The sequence below is a fragment of the Rhipicephalus sanguineus genome, chromosome 5, assembly GCF_013339695.2.
Source record: "Rhipicephalus sanguineus isolate Rsan-2018 chromosome 5, BIME_Rsan_1.4, whole genome shotgun sequence".
Lineage (NCBI taxonomy): Eukaryota > Metazoa > Arthropoda > Arachnida > Ixodida > Ixodidae > Rhipicephalus > Rhipicephalus sanguineus.
This window is the reverse complement of record NC_051180.1, coordinates 163,291,867-163,312,939: the sequence shown is the minus strand read 5'-3', so window position 1 is coordinate 163,312,939 and position 21,073 is coordinate 163,291,867. Positions and strand designations below refer to the sequence as shown.

Below are 21,073 nucleotides of genomic sequence, written 5' to 3'. Positions count from 1 at the left end.
GCCATGAGGTTGTATGCAAGCAGCGGAATGTCGAATTCGTCGTTTGGTTTCCTCACCCGCATTGGGAAGGGCTCCCTCACTCTCGGTCGATTATGAAAAAGCGTGGCATTTCTGGTATACTTATGAAAGTATGGGTAGGGTGTACCGAGTTAGCGTTAACCTTCAAGAAATATGTGAAGCTGCAATATGCCCTCCATAGATTCAGTGTAGATTCTACGTAGAAGCTTTCTACTGGGCTTGTTCGAAAGGCTCGTGTGGCGAGTCGAGTGCCAAGGTGATGAACAGGGTCCAGCATCTTTAAAACTTTTGGTGCGACAGATTGATAGATTATCGCTCCAGAGTCCAAGCGCGACTGCATGACGCTCCTGTACAAGTTTAGTAGGCATGTTCTGTCACTGCCCCACGAGAGGTGTGAGAGGATTTTAAGAATGTCCACTGTGTTTAAGCATTTTTCCTTAAGGTGTTTTATGTGTGGTGTAAATGTCAGCTTAGAATCGAGTATCATTCCCAAACACTTATGCTCTGTATTCGTCCTAAGTTGCTGCCGAGTGAGTTTTATATTAGGATCTGGGGAAGATGCTCTCTTTCGCGTAAAGAGTACCCATGAGCTTTTTTGGGATTCAGTTTAAAGCCATTTTCGTCTGCCCATTTGGACACCTTGTTCATGCAAAGCTGGATTTGGCGCTCGCCGATTGTAAGGTTGCATGATTTGAAGCCTATCTGGGCATCATCAACATAGATTGAGTAGAAGATGGCTGGTGGTAATGTCGAACGCAGGGAGTTCATCTTCATCATGAAGAGTGTGCAACTGAGGACTCTTCCCTGCGGCACTCCCGTTTCCTGGGTAAATAAGCGCGCAGTGTGTTCCCGATTTTCACACGGAAAGTGCAGTTGGACGAGTAGCTAACGATGACACTTAAAATGTTACCATGAATTCCTATCGCTGACAGATCGCTAAGGATCCCAAAGCGCCACCTGGTATATTAAGTTTTTTTTCTATATCTAAGACTACTGACAGGAAGTGTTGCTTATGTAGAAATGCATCACCTATGTTAGCCTCGATTCGAACCAAGTGGTCGGTTGTTGACCGCCCTTCTCTAAAGGCGCACTGGAGGGAGTCAAGCATATCATTCGCCTCAAGAAAGTGTAACAGACGGTGATTTACCATTTTCTCAAATATTTAACAAAGAGAGCATGTGAGAACTTGACGCAAGTGATGGGTGCTTGCCCTGTTTCAAGATGGGAATGGGGATAGCTTCTTTCCATGAACGCGAAAGATATCCAGCAGTCCACATGGCATTGAAAAGTGCAAGTAGTGTATGTTCAGTGCCTCAGTGCAAGCGTTTTATCATTTCATACACTGCTCTGCCAGGTCCTGGTGAAGAGTTCTGACATTTGCTTAAGGCAGCTCGGAGATGGTGAATAGACAGTTATGTGGCTCGTATCCTTAAGTTCTGCTATTTGTTTGTATTTTAGAAATGAGTCAGCATAGTGTACATAGTTCGAAAAACATTCAAAGTGTTCTCCAAGGGCCTTCGCTTTTTTTTCCAACGAGTTGCCACAAGGATTCGCGAGAGGCAGTAGGTGCACTTGTCCTTTTAACCTTCGGAGTCCATTCAATACCTCACTCTTTTGAGTGAACGAATTTATACCCGAGAGGAACCTCTCCCAGGTTTCCCTCCTAACCTTTTGTTTGCGTACGCCTTCCCTGCGCTTTTACATTTTAAAACTCAATGAGATTTTGTGCAGTTGAGTACCGGCGAAATATGGCCGAGACCCTATTTTGTTTCTTTCGTGCCAGCTTGCATTCTTGATTCCACCAAAAAACTCTTCTTTTATGTGACGTAACTTTTGTTTGTTGGATGCATTTTTCTGCGACAGCTATGATAAATTCGGTAAAACATGCTATGGCATCATCTATAGAAGTTCAGCGATAAAATCTCGGGATAAAAATGTGGATTGTTTAAATAGCTCCCAATCAGCAGGGGCCAGTTTCCATTGTGGTGCAGGCTGAATACATTCTTCTTGCTTTCTGATATTCAAGGCTGTGGGAAAGCGGTCACTTCCAAAGGAGTTAGTGATAACATACCAGTCTAAGTGCGGGAAGAGCATGGCGGAGCCTATGACAAAGTCAATGGAAGAGTAAGAGTTTTGTGAACAAGTGTAATAAGTGGGCGCTGCCCCCTGACGTGCCGTACCAACATAGGATCTGCCCTGAAAAGCCGAGCATCTTTTCCTAGCCTCCCGATAGGAGATTTCTTTGACTCTCAACGTGACGATTTCTTTTTCCTTTTCCAACTGCTGCATGATCGAGAATACGCAGTGTGGTCGCCTTCACACTTTATGCACCGGATTGTGCCAGTGCAGTTTCAGAAGAGTGATCTTTTTATCCACATTAAGCGCAAGTTAAATGTCCCCGCGACAGGTCTGCGAACCATGACCATATCTCTTACACTTGAACCATCTACGGGGTTTTGGATGTACGGCCTGACACGAGTTTTGGTAGAACCGCTTTCGAGAAACTCTGGTAATGTGCTGGAGGTATAAGTGACTATCAAGTGGTTTGCTGGGGTTTCATTTGTTTCCTCTTCTGATTTTGATTCTTCGTACTTCAGTGATATTTTGCTCCTGCCAACCCTCCAGTAGTTAGCATCAGTCAGGTCATGATGTCGATTTCTGAGACCACGCCTCGAACAGTATTCAAAGAGCGATATGGGGTCACGGTGATAGGAGTGTCGTCAAATGCTTTGCGTGCAGCAAGTTTGTCATGTTGCAGCTTGTCACGAACCTCAAGGAGCTGGTCACCGCTTGCCATTTTAGCTGCTTTGTATTCTGGTCCAATGGAATCACACAGTGATTTGGCCGCAAGAAAAGGAGAAATAGCTCGGACGGGTTTTTCGGATTTAAGGCTATGCACTACATGGTATCTAGGGAAGGATTCTGTGCGCTCAGGGACAAAGTTCAAGGCAGCTTCGGTGCGTACACGCTTTAAGACGGCACGATCAGGGAGATGCGGAAATGCACTATGCATAACACATGTAGTTTTTTGGCAACAATGGCAGCCACCCACCAAGGAGCCCAACAAGGGGGCGGTGCCAGTTTGCATGACTTGCACACGTCAGGTGTACATCGTTGCTATAACATAATGGTCCCAGGCCAAGATTGGCTATTTGCACAAGAGAACCCTTGCCGCCGAGAAACGTGGAAGTAAAAGAAGTGAGAAGACAGGAAATATCAAAAGTGAGAGAGAAAGACGAAGGTGTGCGGAGAGAAAAAGACAGGAAAGGACAGGAAAAAGACTGCCGATTTCCCCTGGGTTGGTCAGCCCAGGAGTGCCGTCTACGTAAGGCCGGGGCCAAAGGGGTGTGTTGCCTCTGCCGGGGGGCCTGAAAGGTCCTGTCACCCCGCGTCTGCTCAACCTCCAGGATCATGTTTTCCTCAGACAAGGCAAAGCCACGCACGGCTAGGCGTGGGAGGAGTCAAAACCCCCGTGAGCTCGGGTCCATGGTGCCGCTACTTACGAAACGCCTGCTTGCGCAGACGCCCCTGCAGGGGAAGCAGGCTCTCAGCGCATACGAACAATATGCACATGAGAGCATGGTCATCCGTCTAATACAGAGTCGGCTACGGCGTAGATAAAAGGTACATATTCTCGTGGCAAAAACCACCGGAACGCTTGTCACAATAAGCTAAAGGCTTGTCACAATAAGCCTGAAAATAGCACTGGTCGCGCGACCAAGTTAGTCCCGAAATGTATCATCATCGCATGCGGTCGCAAATGGCCATTTCGGTAGCAACGCGACTGTCTTGTCTCAGTCGCTCGCTGTTCAATTTTTCGGTCGCGCGACTGCAGTCGCAAACCTCTGAACCAACAAGATGCGCGGGAACAGGGCGTCAGTTTAATTTGCGGGGCTATAGCAATGCGAGCAGACGCGAATTCCGTGTGTCGATTGGCATAAATCGCACGCAGGTGTGACCATCGGTCGTGTCCAGTCGCTTACTGTGCGCCGGTCGTAAATGGTCCCGCGACCGATTCTAGCCGCAGGCGTGAAGGAGCCTTAACTCTCGCAAGCACGACACCTTGGAATTTAACGCTTAGTAAATTGCGAATTGAAAGGCCTTCAAAGTATGCAGTGTGAATTTATCTGTTATACTCTGGAGAAGCTGGTACGCGGAAAAGAAGCTTCGCATAACTCGACGGCCTTTAGACTTGATGTGCTCCCGCAAGTGTACGTGTAATTTTGTCCATCTCATTTTTCCTCTTTATCCCTTTCCCCACTACAGGGTAGCAAACCGGACGTGCGTCTGGTGAACATCCCTTCCTCCCCTTGTTTCTTTCCCTCTCTCTCTCTCTCAGTCAGAGTGACAGGCACAATCTGGCGCACAAGCATCACCATTGCGTGTTTCTCCGCCTACTTCGTCGCGTAGTTACCATAGCTGCCACGGTGCGCCGGCTTAGGACAGAAAACTGAGGGAGTTCGTATGGATTATTAGTTATGGTTGTGTGCAGCGCTAATAAAATATACGAAATACAAAAAGCCGTCATGTTGCGGCGTAGCGCACGCCTGAAAAGGAAGCATCGGGGAATACGTTCCAAGAAAAAAAGCTAGGGAAAATCACAAAGTAGATGACGCACGCTGGCGTAATATTTTGCGCCGCTGGGCTTTGCCCTCCTGGAAATCCACGACCGGTGTACTACATACATTACAGCGAAGTTGTGAGGACGACAAGAAGGAAATAGCTTCCCGTGGTTCAACATGGTTCAACATGGTACAACCACGTTTGTCGAGCGATGGATCGGCCTTGCTGGCTTCGGCAAAGAACGAGACCATTAGTTTGCAGGGATATGAATTTATTACATGCCTTGGTTTAGGAAAGCACAGCAACGAGACGTCCACACGTTTCAACTATAAGCCGCGAGAAAGGAGCCAACGTATTGCGTTACAAGACAACATACTGCCGGTGGTAGGCGGCGTCGGTGTTCTAGACGAGATCGCGCAGTTAAGTTGGATGAAGCCAGCGCTACTGACGGTGGCGGCACGCAAGGCTCATTTCGAGCTACTGTTCATTTTCGCGAACGTGCCACAGTAGTGTTTTGCTGAAGCTTCTTTGCCGGCTCTGACCTTGGCTGATAGGGTACCGTGTGGTGGAGTTTGCCAATGATAATGCAGCGCCAGAACACGCAATCTAGCGGACAGAACAAGCGAGATTGAGCCGTGGTTGGAAAAGACTCAAACGCGACTCGTATGCCTCCCCTCCCCTTCGCCTGCTAACATGAGGCCATCTATAGCCTAAATACAAGGGTGACGCATGCGTGGGTCTCACAGCCTTCGCGCCCCTGGAATCGACTGACTGCGATGCTGGGCCGCCCAATAAGTGCTACGTAGCGCCCTTTGATTAGCGCAAGATGCGTATAAAGGTAGTGGTAGCAAAAACTCACCTTCAGCCAGTGTTGATTTCGCGAACACTACTCAAGGTTTCCGCGCCGGTGGTGTCACCATACTATTCTTCCGCTGATGCTTTTCCTCCGGTGTCGACCTTGGCTGAGCTTGAAAGTCATACTCCCGCAGCGAGGAGCATGCTGGGTTGGTTTGTCTGGCAAGGATTTATTTTCGTTCCTGTTTTATGGTCGTGGCGTACTCAAAATAACTTTCCAAACCGTTTTCGTTCACTGACTGCAGCATTTGGGCTTCGGCTTCCGTATCTGGGTTATAGGATAAGGTATTGTTGCGGTACACCGCAAAAGGACAACCAAGACGTTTAGCACAAAAGCAAACGGCCCGTTTTTAGGCAGCAGCATAGGCAAAAATATACACCCAAACAAGTATTCTACTTCAGTCAATGTCTCATTCAGCAAGACTGTCAGAGCGTATACAGCTTCGTTGTCCGCATAGAGCGGGTGCGGCATTTGCCTCGCTCTGAAAGAGCATCGTCCCGATGCTATGGCCGGGTCAGTTTTCCATAAAATTCCTTTGTACAAGTGACAGTCCCTCGCAAGGTCACTGGCTTACGTGCGGCTTTATGCACATTACGTGCACATTAAGTTCAGGTCGGTGCTGCTGACGCCTTGTACACTGGGGCTATCCGGGACGACCTACCAGGTGACGTCACTTAGCCTTTGCAGCACTCGGTTAGGTCACAAGAATGTTCTGAGCAGCTTTTAGGATAGTGTTCGTCTTCCTACAGGCGTTGTGGTGCCCCGGCTTTAGCGCCGTCCCACCGCTTGCAACAAGTTGTTGCGATGTTAGAGCTGCGTTGGACCCGAAGTCTGCTTGATACCATAACTGAGTCTCCGAGTTGAGGAACTGATGCTCGCATGTTTTGAAATCGAAAACAAAGAGGGCTATTGGCACTTTTTGTAAACGTGTTTATATAGTGAAACGGTAAGCGTTGAGCGACGAGCGAACTGGATGAGCCATTACCCCAGGGTTCAGAGCACCTTCTCTCACTCAGCACCATCGTTATAACCCTTGAGGTTGGCTCCTCCATCTTGGTTGTAGCCAATCACACACACGGCATCACACTGTCGCCGACGGGTCGTTGCACTCGTTGATGCCGCAAAGTTCCTCCAGTCAGTGACACTCTTGTAGGGTCAGGCCGGGAGGAGGGGAGATCGGGCGAGTTCATCCGCCTCTCTCCAGAAGGGCTTGCGAGGGTTTACACGACTTAATGGCGCTTGTGAAAACATACAGGACAGGTCGGCACCGTAGCATACCAAACCATGTCAAAGTGGCCCATTGTGAAGATGGTGCCATCTTTGGAGTCTCTCTGTTGGGCAAAAGAGCTGGAACGATTCTCTATCCTTTGTGGCGCGCTTCCCGCCGCGGGGCGCCCTTTTCTGGGAAACTAGAAGGGCCCCGAACAGCGAAAAAGCGTTGCCCACCCATTCTCATAGACAGCGGGTCGCCAGCGATGGTCAGTCATAACAGCTCCCACACCTGTACCCTGTCGCCGGTTTCGTCAGAGACAGGTCTGTGACGCAGATTTTCGAACCTGCGTTGTGCTCTTGCAGGTGGTATATTCGCATAGGTGCGAGCAACCTGGCTTCTTCCACGCGCTCAGTAAACCCGTCGGCACTCAGTTTAACGTCATCACATTTGTGACAGCGTCGCGTTCAACATCATCCTTACTTCTCGTCCATGACCAATGCGAAATGGAGTCATCCGTGTCGTTCCTTGCTTAGCAGTGTCGTAAGCAAATGTTATATAAGGTAACCTCTCGTCCCAAATTTTGTGCTGTATGTCCACATACACTAAAAGCACCCCTTCCAATGTTTTGTTCAGCCACTCGGTCAGACCATTGGTTTGTCAGAGGTAGGCTGTCGACTTTTGATGGACCCTACCACTGAGCACCAGCACATGATCTAAGAGCGCTGCTGTAGCGAGAGTGAAAGAGACGAGAAGACGTGACGGCGGCCGAGGTAGCCGTGCCGAAATCTGGCTACTTTATTCGGGAGGCGAACTACCCTAGCGACGGCGGCTGCAAGCGTACTGACCGCCAGGAGCGATAGCTTGTTCTCTACTGCTCGCGCCTCGAGCTCTGAGCGTGAGCTGCGCGACAGGCGCGGCGCGTAAGTGGTAAAACGATGATGATGATTTTGAGGGATCATGATGCCGCTACAGATTACTCCCCCCGCAGAAATGAAGCGGAAATGAAAAATGATGGGGTATATATAAAAGACTATTGACGCGAGGCAAAATATCCGTGGGCAGTCTAGGTCGTCAACGTTAAAGGACTATCGAGAACCATCGGGCCTCTGGCGGGCGGCTCTGGGAGCTACGTAGCGGGCGAGGGTCGCGACGAATAGACGCTGTTGGCAGTAGCAAGTGCGCCCGACTTTGTGCATGTCGGAGCCGATCTCAGAAAGTCTGCTGCGAATGAGGAAAGGCGTTGCACAGGCGACGACAATGCCGGTGACTGCTAGGCGCACTCCGCGTGCGTCGTCTGCGGCGCGAGAAGCAATAGCGGCGCATACGGTGGGCTGTAGATGCGCGGAAGAGGCCTGCACAGCGCACCTGCACAGTGACCACATGTCAGATGGGCGGCGTCCTGCGTCAAGGTCTCGCGAGCAAATCTGCGGTGACACCGAGCAGGCGTAGTCTCTGCAGGTTGGGATGGTGCACCTGTGCACGTTGAAGCACCCTCGGCAGGTGGCATACGAGGGCTCGCGTGGGTTAGGATGTTGGATGCCGGCCGACTGTGCAGGCGTCACATGTGTGGCTCGCTCTGCCATTGGTGAACCAGCAGGCATGTCGTCCTCAGGCGCTTCCGCCATAGTAGCAGCGTCCCGCAAGTGCGGCCGAAGTTGGTAAGGGGCACGAACTTCTGCTGCAGTAGACATCGAGGGCGATGCTGATCGCTGCTGGCAAGAAGCACAAAGCTTGGAGTTCGATGGAAGGTCGCGCTCGAATATCGTCGACGGCAAAACCTCCGAGGGATGGGCGAACAGCGGGCAAGACGTTGGCTGTGGCCGCGGCGGCCTCCAGGGCGTGCGGCGCGGAAGCCGTCGTGAAAACTGCGGCACAGACGTACTGAGTGCCGGCGAAGGTGGGGACGACGGGCGGATGGTGGGCATGCCTTGTCAGCCGTCGGCAGAGGGCGTCGAAGTAACGCACCTCGTGGCGGACTGGTCGACGGCAGCAGCAACGTTCTCAACCTCGTCGGGTCGGTGGTCGGGCGCAGGAACCGCCGCGCTGGAGGCCGGACGAAAGGTGGAAGGACAGGAGGCCGGGGAAGTTAAGTCGCGGTCATGGGAGGGCTGCGTGCCGGGTGGTACCGCTAGCGTTGATGGAAGGGAAACCCAAAACTCACGGGTCTCCGGTAGCGGGTGGTACGTTTCGTCGTAGCGGGCCAGCACCGCATCGCAGAGGTCTTCATATGGCTGCGGGTTGGAGGACGACGTGGCGGAGAGATGACGCAGCTCAGCCGGGAGGGCGTCAAGCAGGATGGCGTGCATCGTCTTCTGTCCCTTGATGCCATTGATCGCGAGAGTTGCGTCGAGCTGATAGAGCTACGCTCGAGGGTAGGTCGGGTGGAAAGGCTTCACTGGCGGGCACAGTCGAGGAAGCATGGCAGCGCCGCTCATCCAAGGGCGTGGTTGTCCGGGTCACCGCTGTATCGAGAGTGAGAGAGACGTAAAGACGTGACGGCGGCCGACGTGGCCGTGCCGAAATCTCGCCACTTTATTAGGGAGACGAACTACCCTAGCGACGGCGGCTGCAAGCGTCCTGACCGCAAGGAGTGACAGCTCGTTCTCTACTGCTCGCGCCTCGAGCTCTGAACATGAGCTGCGCGAGAGGCGCGGCGCGTAAGTAGTGCGGCGTAAGCGGGATTGTGCGACGTGTCTCAACCCAATATTCTCTATGAAAAAGCATATCACCTCCTTTGTTGTTCGTTTATGGATGGTTTTTGTCTCGGCGTAGCGACTAACGTAGTCGGCAGCCACAATGATCCAGCGGTTACCAGCAGTAGAGGTAGGAAGTGGAACCAAAAGTCTCATTCCGATCTAGTAAAATGAGGTAGGTGGGACCTGGACTGGTTCTAACAAAGCCGCTGGTTTCGTCGGAGGAGACTTGTACCGCTGGCAATCAAGGCAGGAGCGAACTTGATGTTGTTTGGCAGCAGCGGGTCTTGGAAAATAGTACCTCTCCTGCACTCTGCTTAGTGTGCGCGTGTAGCCTAAATACCCAGAGCCGACCTCGTTGTGCCACGCTTGAAATACTTCAAAAAGAAGGGTAGTAGAAGTTCAATTTGTAAAGGACTTTGTTTCGTAAACAAAATGACGACAATCCTCTTGCAAAGATTTTGGGTGCCTTCTGAGTCCGTCCATCTAAACATATGGTTCAGGCCGAGCAGCTCAGGCTCGTCGTGTTGTTGGTATGCAATGGTCGACGTGTCGAGAATATCGAGGAATGCTGTCTCCTTCATCGAGAGGAGCAGCCGGCTCTGTCGTTGAGCGAGACAGGAATTCAGCGTCCGTGTGTCGTTTTCGCGACATGCACACAATCGTCATATTGAATGTCCGGCAGTTCGCAATTTCATAACCACCCATACCACGGCTAGCAATTCCATATCTGTGGTTGAGTAGCCTGCCTCTGTACGTGAAAAAGTTCTGTTTGCGTAGGCGATCACTCTTTCGGCGTCCTCCTGGCGCTGCACAAGAACAACTCGAGGTCAACACTGCTGGAGGCAGTATGGAGCACTGTACGGGCTGTCTAGTCAAAGTGGGCAAGCACCGGGGTCGTGTGTAGACGTTGCCCCAAACCATCGAAAGCAGTTTCCTGTTCGTCACCCCAAATAACGGCAACGTCAACGCTCATGAGGCGAGAGAAACGTGATGCAATGCATGCGAAATCTCGGTATAAACCACAGATAATATGCGCTGAGGGCCAGAAAAAGCCTGAAAGCTTTATGATCTGATGGTATAGGGAACTCTGCGATGGTAGAAACTTTGTCGGGATCCGGACGAACTCCTGCGTAACCAACGACATGGCAAAGAAACTGCAGTTCCTCAAAGCAAAAGTGGCCCTTCTCTGTCTTCAGCGTCAGGCGGGCGGACCATACGGCCTACAAAACCACCTGCAGCCGTTCAAGGAGATAGTCAAACGTTGCGGAAAATACAACCACGGTGCCAAGAGAGACTAGGCAGGTTTTCCACTTCAGTCCTGAGAGCATGGTATCCAAAGGCACTGAAAAGCAGCAGGCGCGGAGACCTTAAATTCGTACAGTCCGTCTGGCACCACAAAAGTGGTTCTTAACGATCTCTGGGGTCTACTTCAATTTGCTAATATCCACCCTTGAAGTCCATCGAAGAGAAGTAACGTGCGTTTTGAAGCCTGTCGGACGAATCATCTATAGGGGGAAGCGGGTACACGTCTGTCTTCGTCACCTGTTTTAGCTTCCGATATTCCACACTGAAACGCAGGCTGCCATCCTTCTTAACTAGAACAACAAGGGACACCCCTGGACTCTTTGGCGGTTGAATCACGTCGTCTTCAAGCATTCTAGCTACCTGTTGTTCTATCACTTCTCGTTCTTTTGCAGCCACACGATTCGGCTGTTGGCGAATTGGTCTCGCGTTGTCCTCTGTGATGAATCGGTGCTTGGTCAGTGATGTCCGGCCGACTTTTGAGGTTGACGCAAAACAGTCGTGGAAGACGGCTACCAGAGCTACGAGGCGTTTTCGCTCCTGCTGAGGTAAAATAGGGCTGACGTGAAGAATATGTGCTAGGTATTGTAGATCTTGCGCAGATGCTGCTTGGAGTGCTGAAAAGCAGTCGCAAACATATGTTACCTCATCGAAATAGGGCAAAGCTGTACTATTTCGAAGGTGCCGGTGCTATGTGCTGAAATAGGTGAACAGCAAGCTTGTGCGCCCGTCGGTGACATGGACTATTGTGCGTGCTACTGAGATGCCGTGAGTGAAAAGCACCGAAGTTTTTCGGTCCACGACTCATTCACCGTCAAACGGTACGTAACATGCCAGTGAAACAAGGGTAACGATCGAGGCGGGGCAACTATGTCGTCGTCAATGAGGCGAAAGGATATGTGCTGCAGCGATAAACAATAAGGCAGAGCGGGACATTTCTAAAGCGAATCACGTGGTCTGGGGTGTCGATTACAGCCCCGTGCTCCTTGAGAAAGTCTATTTCTATAATGAAATCTTTTCAGAAACGCACGTTGGGAGAACGATGAAAGGCGCAATGAGAGAAGAATCACCTATGCTGATTCTTGCTGTGCATCTTCCCGTAGGCAGCAGTAACTGACCGCCCGCAGTCTCTGTATGTGGTTCTGCCCACGGCGTTTTACAGCGAAAGCTGTTATGAGATCATTTCACCGGCCATTTTTCGTACCCTAGTTGTCCTCCGCTGCCGCCGCCGGTGTCCGTAACCAGTATCGCTCGAAATAAGAAAAAACGAAATAAGAAAAATTTCGGCAGATCCCACGTACCGTGGGAGTTGTTGTTATGCGAAGCATGCGGCGGGAAGGTGACTGTGGCGTATTTTTTTTCCTGAGCAAAACACACGCAATGATGCTAAAGATTTGTATAAATTTTATACGCACACATATAAGCTGAAGAGCCGCATATGCGTTCTAAACCAGTTGTTTACAGTTGGGTAACGCTGCCAACGGCAACGTGGGTATTACGAACACCAGAACCGGTAAGCTGATACTTGTCCGTTATCGTGGAGTAAGCACGCACGTTTCACGAACCCGCGTGCATGTGTGGAAGAGGTTCCTAACAGTTCTTGAACAAGGTCATCACCACCGTGATCAGTGAGCACTAGACGCTGCTCATGACTTGTTATCGGATCCGGTCGCGATATCGGTGGCGAGAGGTCCATTTGTAGTCAAGTATGAGTTATACTACAGCTGTTAGAAATCGTGGATGCCGCTGTCATTTCGTCGACAAATTGTCTCTCTGTAGAGCCGGGGACATGTAGAAATCTGAAGTCACCCATCGCGTTGGTGAGGGTTAGGCCGTTGAGGCTGGTAGGCCTGGATAGGGCTACGTAGACCAACATCAGTGGATGGCGCTTGTCGTATTCGTAGGCTACATGGGCGTACGTGACCTACGCAGCCTAGTCTACAAAGCGGCTGTCAACCAATATGTAATCATCCTCGGTCAGCATGAGGCCATCACTCAGCCTCGTAAGAAATGAAGAGGACACTGCGTCATTCTGGCGGACTCAGTGCACTTTACGCTGAGATGATGTGAATATCATTCGAAACTTTCGTTAATGTATTCCTCCGGGGCCGAGCAATGCTTCAATATAGCTTGCTGAATCATAGGAATACAAATGTCATGCTTATTAGACTGCTATAAAAGCGGAGCCAATGCTGGAATCACGGACGTTGATATGATATGACGCCTGTATTGTAGGACTACATATGTAGTGTTTATTGCTTTCTTGTAAAATTAGATACCCAGCACCACAACCACAACTGGCGTTGCACCGACATCAGGCCTACATAGGCTGTTTTTCCAAACCAGTTCGTAGACCTGGCGTGGCTTTGTGGTAGAATACGTGATTGCCACGCAGAATGCTTAGGTTCGATTCCTGCTTGGATCCTGATTTTTGTTCTTTCCATTCGTCGGGTCAACGCTGCCGATGTCGGTTTTTCTTAACGCTCTCGCATTTAAATTACCAATGTGTGTTCTCGCCTTCCTGTGTAGATATAGACTGTCAATCACCTGTGGCGCATACCCCTACACCGCATACCCCTACACCGCGTAAACGGGTATGTGCCGAGTAGGTTGTTGGTTGTTGAACGAGTAGGTTGTTGAATGCTTCCAACCCATTACAAAGGGCTCTGCCATAATTCTTCGTCGTCATCAGGCACAGCTTCAACAAAGTGCGGATGATGCCTTACATGCGTTTAGCAGGTACCACAGCTCTCCGTGGAATGACGAAAAATGGCACAGTGCCTGCTGCCCCACTTCTAAAAAAGTTACAATGATTCATAGGGTAGTGGGTTCCTCGCAAGTGCACTTGTATTGGTTGCCAAAGAAGCCCATAAGCGCATGATCCATTTGCGCGGGGTCCCAGTAAAATTACAATGATTTAGAGCGTAGTGGTTTCCTCGCAAGTGCAATTGTATTGGTTGCCAAGGAAGCCCATATGCGCTTGATCCCTTTCCTCGGGCTCTTAGTGAAGTTCTTCGCCCTCCCCCGTCTTCCCACGTCAACGTATGTTATACAGCATGACGGGAGAGGGAAATACCGACCGGGCGTCACCCAATGCAAATTACATAACTGGTGGGCTGTTCAAAGCTTCGAACCTATTACGAAGGGCTGAGCCTTAATTGTTCATCGTCATCAGTCGTCGCGTCAACAAAGTGCACATAATGCCTTACAGACGTGTAGCTGGTGCCTCGCTTCTCCGCAGAATGACGAATAATGGCGTAGTGGGTGCTCCCCAGCTTCACAAAAATTGTGGTTTATGGCGTAGTGGGTATCTTTTTAGTGTACTGGTATTGTAGCACCAACAAAGCTTACAACGGGCTCTAGAAACGCCGCTCTTCCAGCTATCGCTGTGACTGTGCTGCGATTTCAGCGCAGGCCTGGCGTTTTTCATTTTACTATGACGAGCGGGGAGGTCTTGAGTTATTATGGAAAAGTCGGCACCTGTATCCGATAAGGCCGTCACTTGCTGTCCATCAGCAATCACATCGTGGTAGGCGCTCACAGTTTCATTGCTGTTAAAGTTCGTAGGTGCCAGCAGTATGAGGGACTTTTTTATGCTCATGTGGTCGGCATACGAACTCACCGCGAGAGGTCGCCGCCTTTATTTTCCCCGCCGTGGGCTCAAAGACATGCTTCTACGAATATCCGCAAAAATACGTCGATTCGGTGACAGCGATTGTACACGGGACAGAGAGCGTGACCGTTGGCTGAAGTCGGGCTGGTGATTGGGCAGCGACTGCTTATAGGGAGACCGCGTCATTGGGGATCCTTGAAAACCATTGTCGTCATGGCGAACCATGTGGTGGCGTTGGCGTGGCGATCGTCATACTATGGCCGAGGAGGGCGAAACACTGTGTCACAGTGCCAACAATGCGAGGTATATGGCTGGCACCACCGCAATTGAAGCAGATGGAACGCTTATCGACTGTGTGCCAAGCGTCCGTTTTTGAAAAGTGCATGCGTCCCATGGCGTGGTCTTGTGGTGGTGACCAATGTGAGGCAAGTGATGTCTGGTGGGATGATGAGATCGAGTCATGGGCAGGCGTCTTTAGGCCCCTTGCTGAGGTTGTGACGAATGTGCGGATGTAGGCAGCTGGTAGGGTAGGACTTGACGATAGGCGATAGGCGTCACCGTCGCGTCTATGGCTCATTGGAGGCGGCTGGTAGTCGGACGTGACGATATTCGACTGGGTGATAGGTGTGAAATGTGGTGGACGCCGCACAGCATCGGCCTCCACAACCCGTCGCGTCTATCGCTACTCATGTGACGCTGCTCGTGACCAGAAGCAGCAGCGGAGAAGACATGCCTAAGTTCGTCAGGAACGACTTCGGCAACTGCCGCCACAGGTGTATCCATTGTTAGAGTCCAAAACTTCTGAAGTTCTTCTCGAACAGTCTCCTGGATCAGGTCACGCAGGGAGTCCTGATCGTCCCGAGTCATGGAGGAGGCGTTGGTTCGGGTGCAAGTGCAAAAGCGATCAAACTGCCTGGATCTTTGATGCATAGCTCGCTCATTGGCAGTGGTTTTCCTTGTAAGATCAGCCACTGTATTTGGGGAATAACAGATAAGCTAGCGTTACTTCTTGTCCTCGCACATGTTGGAATCAGCCCTACGACAGAAGCGTGTCATGTCCTCGACAAACATTGCCACAGTTTTCTTAGGTTACTAAAGTGTTAACTAGTAACTGCTGAGCACGCGCTCGACAATCGACGCTAGAAAAGCTGTCAACGAGCTGCTGCCGAAAATCATTCCATGTCGATATACGGCCTTCTCGATTCTCAAGCCCTCTGTGAACGCTGTCATCGAGTGTGAAATACGCGCGGCCAAGCTTCTTTTGAGCATTCCACTAATTGATGCCGGCCACGCGTTCGTAATGGTGAAGAAATCTTAAACGTCTTCATGTGGGGCACCACTGAAGCGATCAGGTACAAGTGGCTGAAGAAAGGTTACCTGTGGCGGATTGAGAGTAGAGGTGCCATGCATGACCTTTGGCGGGCTAGCGTTGGTAATTGGCAGAGGTACAAAATGCCTGGTAGATGGTACCTCCAAAACAGTCAGCTATGAAGCGAGGCCTAGCAACAGCCGACTGAAGCGGTGCACGGGAGTTGTAACAGGTGGCGGCGGCTAAAGACTCGATGAACGGCTCCCAGAAAGAGTGTGGAGCATCAGGCAGGGTTGCTGCCCAGCACCTGCGCCAGTGTCGCGGTACACCGTAAATGGACAACCAATAAGTTTAGCACAAGAGCAAACAGACCGTTTTATGCAACAGTGTAGGCAAAAACATAAACGCAAGGCCCTCTTCTTCTTCGGTCAATGCCTCGTTCCGCGAGACTGCCAGATGGCACTTCGTTTTCTGCATAGAGCAGGCGCGGCAGTATGTATACAGTCTCCTACGCGTGCTCGGTTGACAAGCTTGGTTCAATTCTGTTTTTCGGAGTATTAACAGCATCTCAAACGACGTGTGATGTCACTCAAGTAAATTAAGTTGTCGTTAGAGGCAACAGTTTTTGATTCGGCCAATATTTTAGGCGGCTGCTATGCAAGCTCGTCGTACCTACTTAAGATGCAAACAAGAAATGAAAATGTTGAGAGCACGAGGGAAAAATGAATGCACGACAGTGATATGAACTATTCACAGATTGTGAAAACTTCTTTCCACAACACATTTTAATCCCAACGTTAATAAATCGACGTTTTATGACTCGTTCCCGGTCGCCTGATTGTACGCTGAGCATAATTACTGTAAATATTCTAACGTAGATAAATACAAAGCTTTCACACAGGAAAGTCGTAGTAAGATATATTTCCAATAAAATAATGTATATCACTCTCAACGATCTAGTCCTGACAGGGCGTGGTGCGATCATTGAAATAAATTTTCTTAAGTCGACACAAGGGCGAAAGCCATCTTCTTTTTGTTCAGTCTATGTATTGTTCCTCTCCCGCCCCCCCTCCGAAAGCTTTTGCACCTAACGTGGTTTTGCACAGCCAAACGTGGTTTTGCACAATGGAAAGCGAGGATGTCATGTGGTGAGCTCATTATTAACTTCACGTTATGCAACGTCATCATCGCGTCGTAGTGACGTCATGATGTAGCAAAGTTCGTGCATCTCTGACGTCATATGGTGTCGTCATCGCGTAATGATTATACATATATCACTCATGTGGAGGGCTCCGGCACGGGACGCCGACGGCCACTTTTCGCGTTTGATGAGGAATCCAAGGCATACCGTTTCTTACTATAATGCCTAGAAGGGAATCTGGCGCTAGTGTATATGCGGGCTCCTTCAGCAGCGCTTGAGCCACCATGGGAATGATGTGAAGTACAGGCTTCGGATCTGCTTCGGATGGCTTTCGTTCTTGAGATTCGCGACGCTTGTTTGCCGAATGTAAAACAAAGTCAATGAAGTTATTTCCAATTAAAATTTCTTAATTTTTTGTACGTAAAACGCATTGAACAAGTTTGCGTGACCGTGAGATGGAAGAGAAACCTGGACAAATGCAATTACCAGGGTATGCAATGCTGTACAATTGTGTTGCAAATTTGGCATCACAATATTATAAAATATTTTTCTACAACACATAAAACAAACATGCTTGTTTTTCGCTCCAATGTACGCGTCATCTATTTATGGAAATAACAGTGCTGCATTCAGTGAGAAACACTTAATGTATCATCTGCTGCGTGGCCATGTGCATCTGTCGAAGTAACCTGCCCCAAACAAATCTCTTGTTTTGTTGTGAAGTCGAGTCGGAGGAGCATGACGGTGCGTCTACTTAGCTTCTCCGTCGTTTTGAAGTCGATTTTAAACAGTTTTGACAAGTAGCACTTATAGAAAAACGTTAACTCTATGCAATTTTCTGCACTGACATGGGGCGCTGCATCAATACGCACAGGTGAGTGCACGACGCTTTGCAAAAACTGTCAAATACAATCTGTAAAGCTGGAATGTCGCAGCGAACCAAGAGACCTAGCGGTCTTCAGCCTCTTTGAAAAACAATGGCACTGCTCCAGTGCTTTGCAACGAACCCCCTACCCACGCTGCAGAAGAAACAAAACTGAAGTTGTAGAAAAAGATCCGTAGACTTCGCTAGCTAACGCTATCCGATCGGAAGCCTTTACTTCTCATCATTCCCATGGCGGCTGAGCGATCGCAGCGCTAGTTTCCTCTCTTGGTTATTGTATGAAACTACAAGACCGAAGGCTTTCGCCTTAAAATATTCAACCTTGTTACAACGCAGTAAAATAATAGCAATAATCAATCAAAGGGGTCAAGAGAATGGTCGGAAAGAGCGCTCTTTCTCATCTCCCTGGCCCTTTTGACCGATTTTTTCTTCTGTTTACCAAGATGTACTATCGGTATCGAATGAAACACGAACCGCGGATCGAATTTTGTCGGCAAACGTTTTGTGTACACGGGCCCACAAGACTACAATTGAGAGTAAAGTGCCAATTTACGTTCAGCTCAAGTCTGTATACCTAACGCTAACTTTTACGAATAAGCCGTACCATCAATCGCGCCTCGCTTCCAAAGTAGCGCAGACTTTTGTGAACTGGCTTGTCGAGACGTTAGTGCTTTCACATCTCATACTTCAACGCCATCGAGCGTAGTGTGTTAGGCCACTAACTATAGGGGGCATGATACTGGCAGCGATGGCTGTGGGTACAGAGAAGATACGTTAAATGTAAGCGTTTCTTAACTTCCTGCAATGTCGGCAGCCATTTCTTGAACTATCACTGTAAAAAATGCAGCCAGTAGTCGAGGAGTGCCGTACGACGCGAGCGAACTATAACGAAAATGCTGCTGTTCTAGCCAGAGCCTACCAGACTACAAATGCCGAATCCCCCCCTTTGCGTCACCGGAGCGCCATTTGCACAAGGCGAATAAAAAGCACTCGCCTCGCGCGCTAGTAACGTTTCTCCGCGTACACGTGACAGGTTGAATAGCTTTGAAAGGCATTAGTGAGGAAATAGCATGGACACTGTATCATTGCGTTGAGAGGTGTCGAAATAGTTTTAATGAATTTACACCGATAGTGTGGAAGTATTTATGGAATAAACGAAGATTCCGTAGCTGAGGAAGTTGTCGAGTAACATCAGCCCTATATCTTCTTACATTCAAAGCAGAGCAATGCCAGCTGGAAGGCACAATATCATTAGAAAGATTAGCCTTAATGCTGAGTACATTAGCGATATGGACTACATATGAAGTATAATGTGCACTGTGACCCACTTAAAACTTTGAGATGTAACACCACGTGCCTGCTCACCAAGAAAGGCTATTGAGTGACTGCGAATAGAAATAGGTTTACTGTGCGTCACGTAAGTTATTTCTACCATTTAAAACTGCTCCTATAGTAATGTCAGGTAACTCCAACCTTTGTACCTAAATAGGTACTTATCGTGACAAAGCTTAGCATTTTTTATTCATGCATATGGGCATGACTTTATCATCTGCACTCAACAAATTACAATGCACCATAAGTTCAAGGTTTCACCAAGGTCTGAATGTTGACTTTATCTGGCTTCGAAACCATGAAAGGAACGCTGCAACAACAAGGTTATAAAATAGATCATAGCACTGCCACGAATATTAAAATCCTTGCTATGCAGTGCAAGAGTGATGATCACGCAAGCAACGGTACTGGGACAGTTTTCTAACAGCGAAGCTGTTTACCAAATCGTTCCTTGTCAGTCCATCGCAGAAAACTATCATCTTAACGGGTATATGCCGTTGTGCGGCTACCTCAGAACGAGTACAGCGAGAGAGAGAGAAACAAACAAACAAACAAACAGAGAGTCGGAAAGAAACGTACAGAGAAAGAGAAAGAGTGTTGCCGAAAAAAACAGCCTTCTCGAGGCGGGATTCGAAACCGCGTACCATAGATCCGAAGGCGAGTGTCCTAACCATTGGGCTATCCAAGCACGCTTGTAGAGCACAGCGTACCCTTGTATAGTACAGTGTAGCTATGGGGTCGGAAAGGAAGTAAGCGCGAGGAGGAGAAATGTGATGGTGAGAAGGAGAGAAAGGAGGAGGGGAGGGAGTAACGCATAGCGCAGAAAGGATCAGAATGAGAGAAGTAGAGAGAAAGAAATTCAGAAAGGAAAAGAGAGATACAGAAAGAACATCCGCGAAAGAGAGAGAAAGTAATGAGAGAAAGGAAATATATTAAGAAGGACGCAAGCATCGCGTCGCTCAGCGCCCGGATACCGCACCACCTGGTGAACCTGCGCATGCGCAGTAGCTTAGCCACGCCCAGCGATGGCGACATGGCGCGCAACTTCTGCTGTATAGTACATAGCCTGGCTGCGTACTCCGGAGGAGGAAGTCGTGCACCTCGAAGCTAGACGTGTAGGTTGACGGGGAGTACGAGCGGCGACGGGTTCGTGCTCAGCTGTGTGAAGGCCTGTGCGACTTAGTGCAAACTGCCCGCAATTTTCTTTATTATAAATACATCCTTCATATGACAGCGTTTTTTTTTAGGTGAAAGTTCAAAATACAGAGCACTGAAAATCATTAATTCAGTAGGTGTTCAAAAATGTTTTCAATTCACATCTTCAAGGCTATTGCGAATATGTGACGTTAAAGTGGTTTGCATCGGTGATAATTGAATTTTTTATATTCATAACGCCTGTTTTGAATATATTGTGTATGGTGCTGTGCCACTCAACTACTGCATTTTGATCTTTTTTGCAGACTTGTAGACGAGGTGTTTGTGGAAAGCACTAATAGCTCAACTGAGAAAGAATATTCATCTTCCGCTTAGAGAGAGCTCTCTTTCTGGAGAGAAATAAATATATTTTGATGGAGGCGAGATGACGGTTTAATGGATATTTACAACAGTGAATCGGCAGCCAAACATGATGGCTGAGAAACCCCGTGCGCAAGCGCTTCCCGCTCACTAGTCGTCTTCATCTTCGTAGAGCACCGCGCTAGCTCATGTCCATGACGCACCGTGACATCACTCTCCCGTGGCGAAAGCGCCGTCATGGCGCTTTTTTATGTCAGCGAGGGACTAGGAGGGAAATACGGTTTCAGTTTGGAAACGTGCACAACCTCCATCTGGTGTGAGGAGGTCTAAGAGGCAGTGTCCAGGGGCGGGATCATAATTCACGTCACTGAGTTGTCATAGCAATTGATAGGGGCCATTGTGACGGGTAAAAAACTTCTCTGATAAGCAGACCTGGCGGTATGGTGTCCAGAAAAGTACCAGAGATCCCGGCTGGAAGTGAACGTTTCGGTGGCGACTGTCATAACGGTCTTTTTGGTGTTCTTGCGACAAGGATAGTCGGTCATGGGCTTACCGACGAGCTGCATGGCGTGCTCAGTAGACAGGGGTGTAGCCGAAGGAAGGAGTGTGTCAAACGGTGACGCTGGATGTCG

At 49.3% G+C, this 21,073-nt stretch overlaps 1 protein-coding gene across 1 annotated transcript in view; it reads left to right on the top strand.

The window, feature by feature from the left end:
• The window catches only part of LOC119394394 (venom metalloproteinase antarease-like TtrivMP_A), a 127,432-nt gene extending 106,928 nt beyond the window's left edge, over nt 1–20,504 (top strand). The window contains exon 14 of the mRNA XM_037661692.2: nt 20,387–20,504. Within this exon, the coding sequence (XP_037517620.1) occupies nt 20,387–20,419 (33 nt within the window). The 3' untranslated portion in view covers nt 20,420–20,504. The remainder of the gene's footprint in view (nt 1–20,386) is intronic.
• The last annotated feature ends 569 nt before the right edge of the window (nt 20,505–21,073 follow it).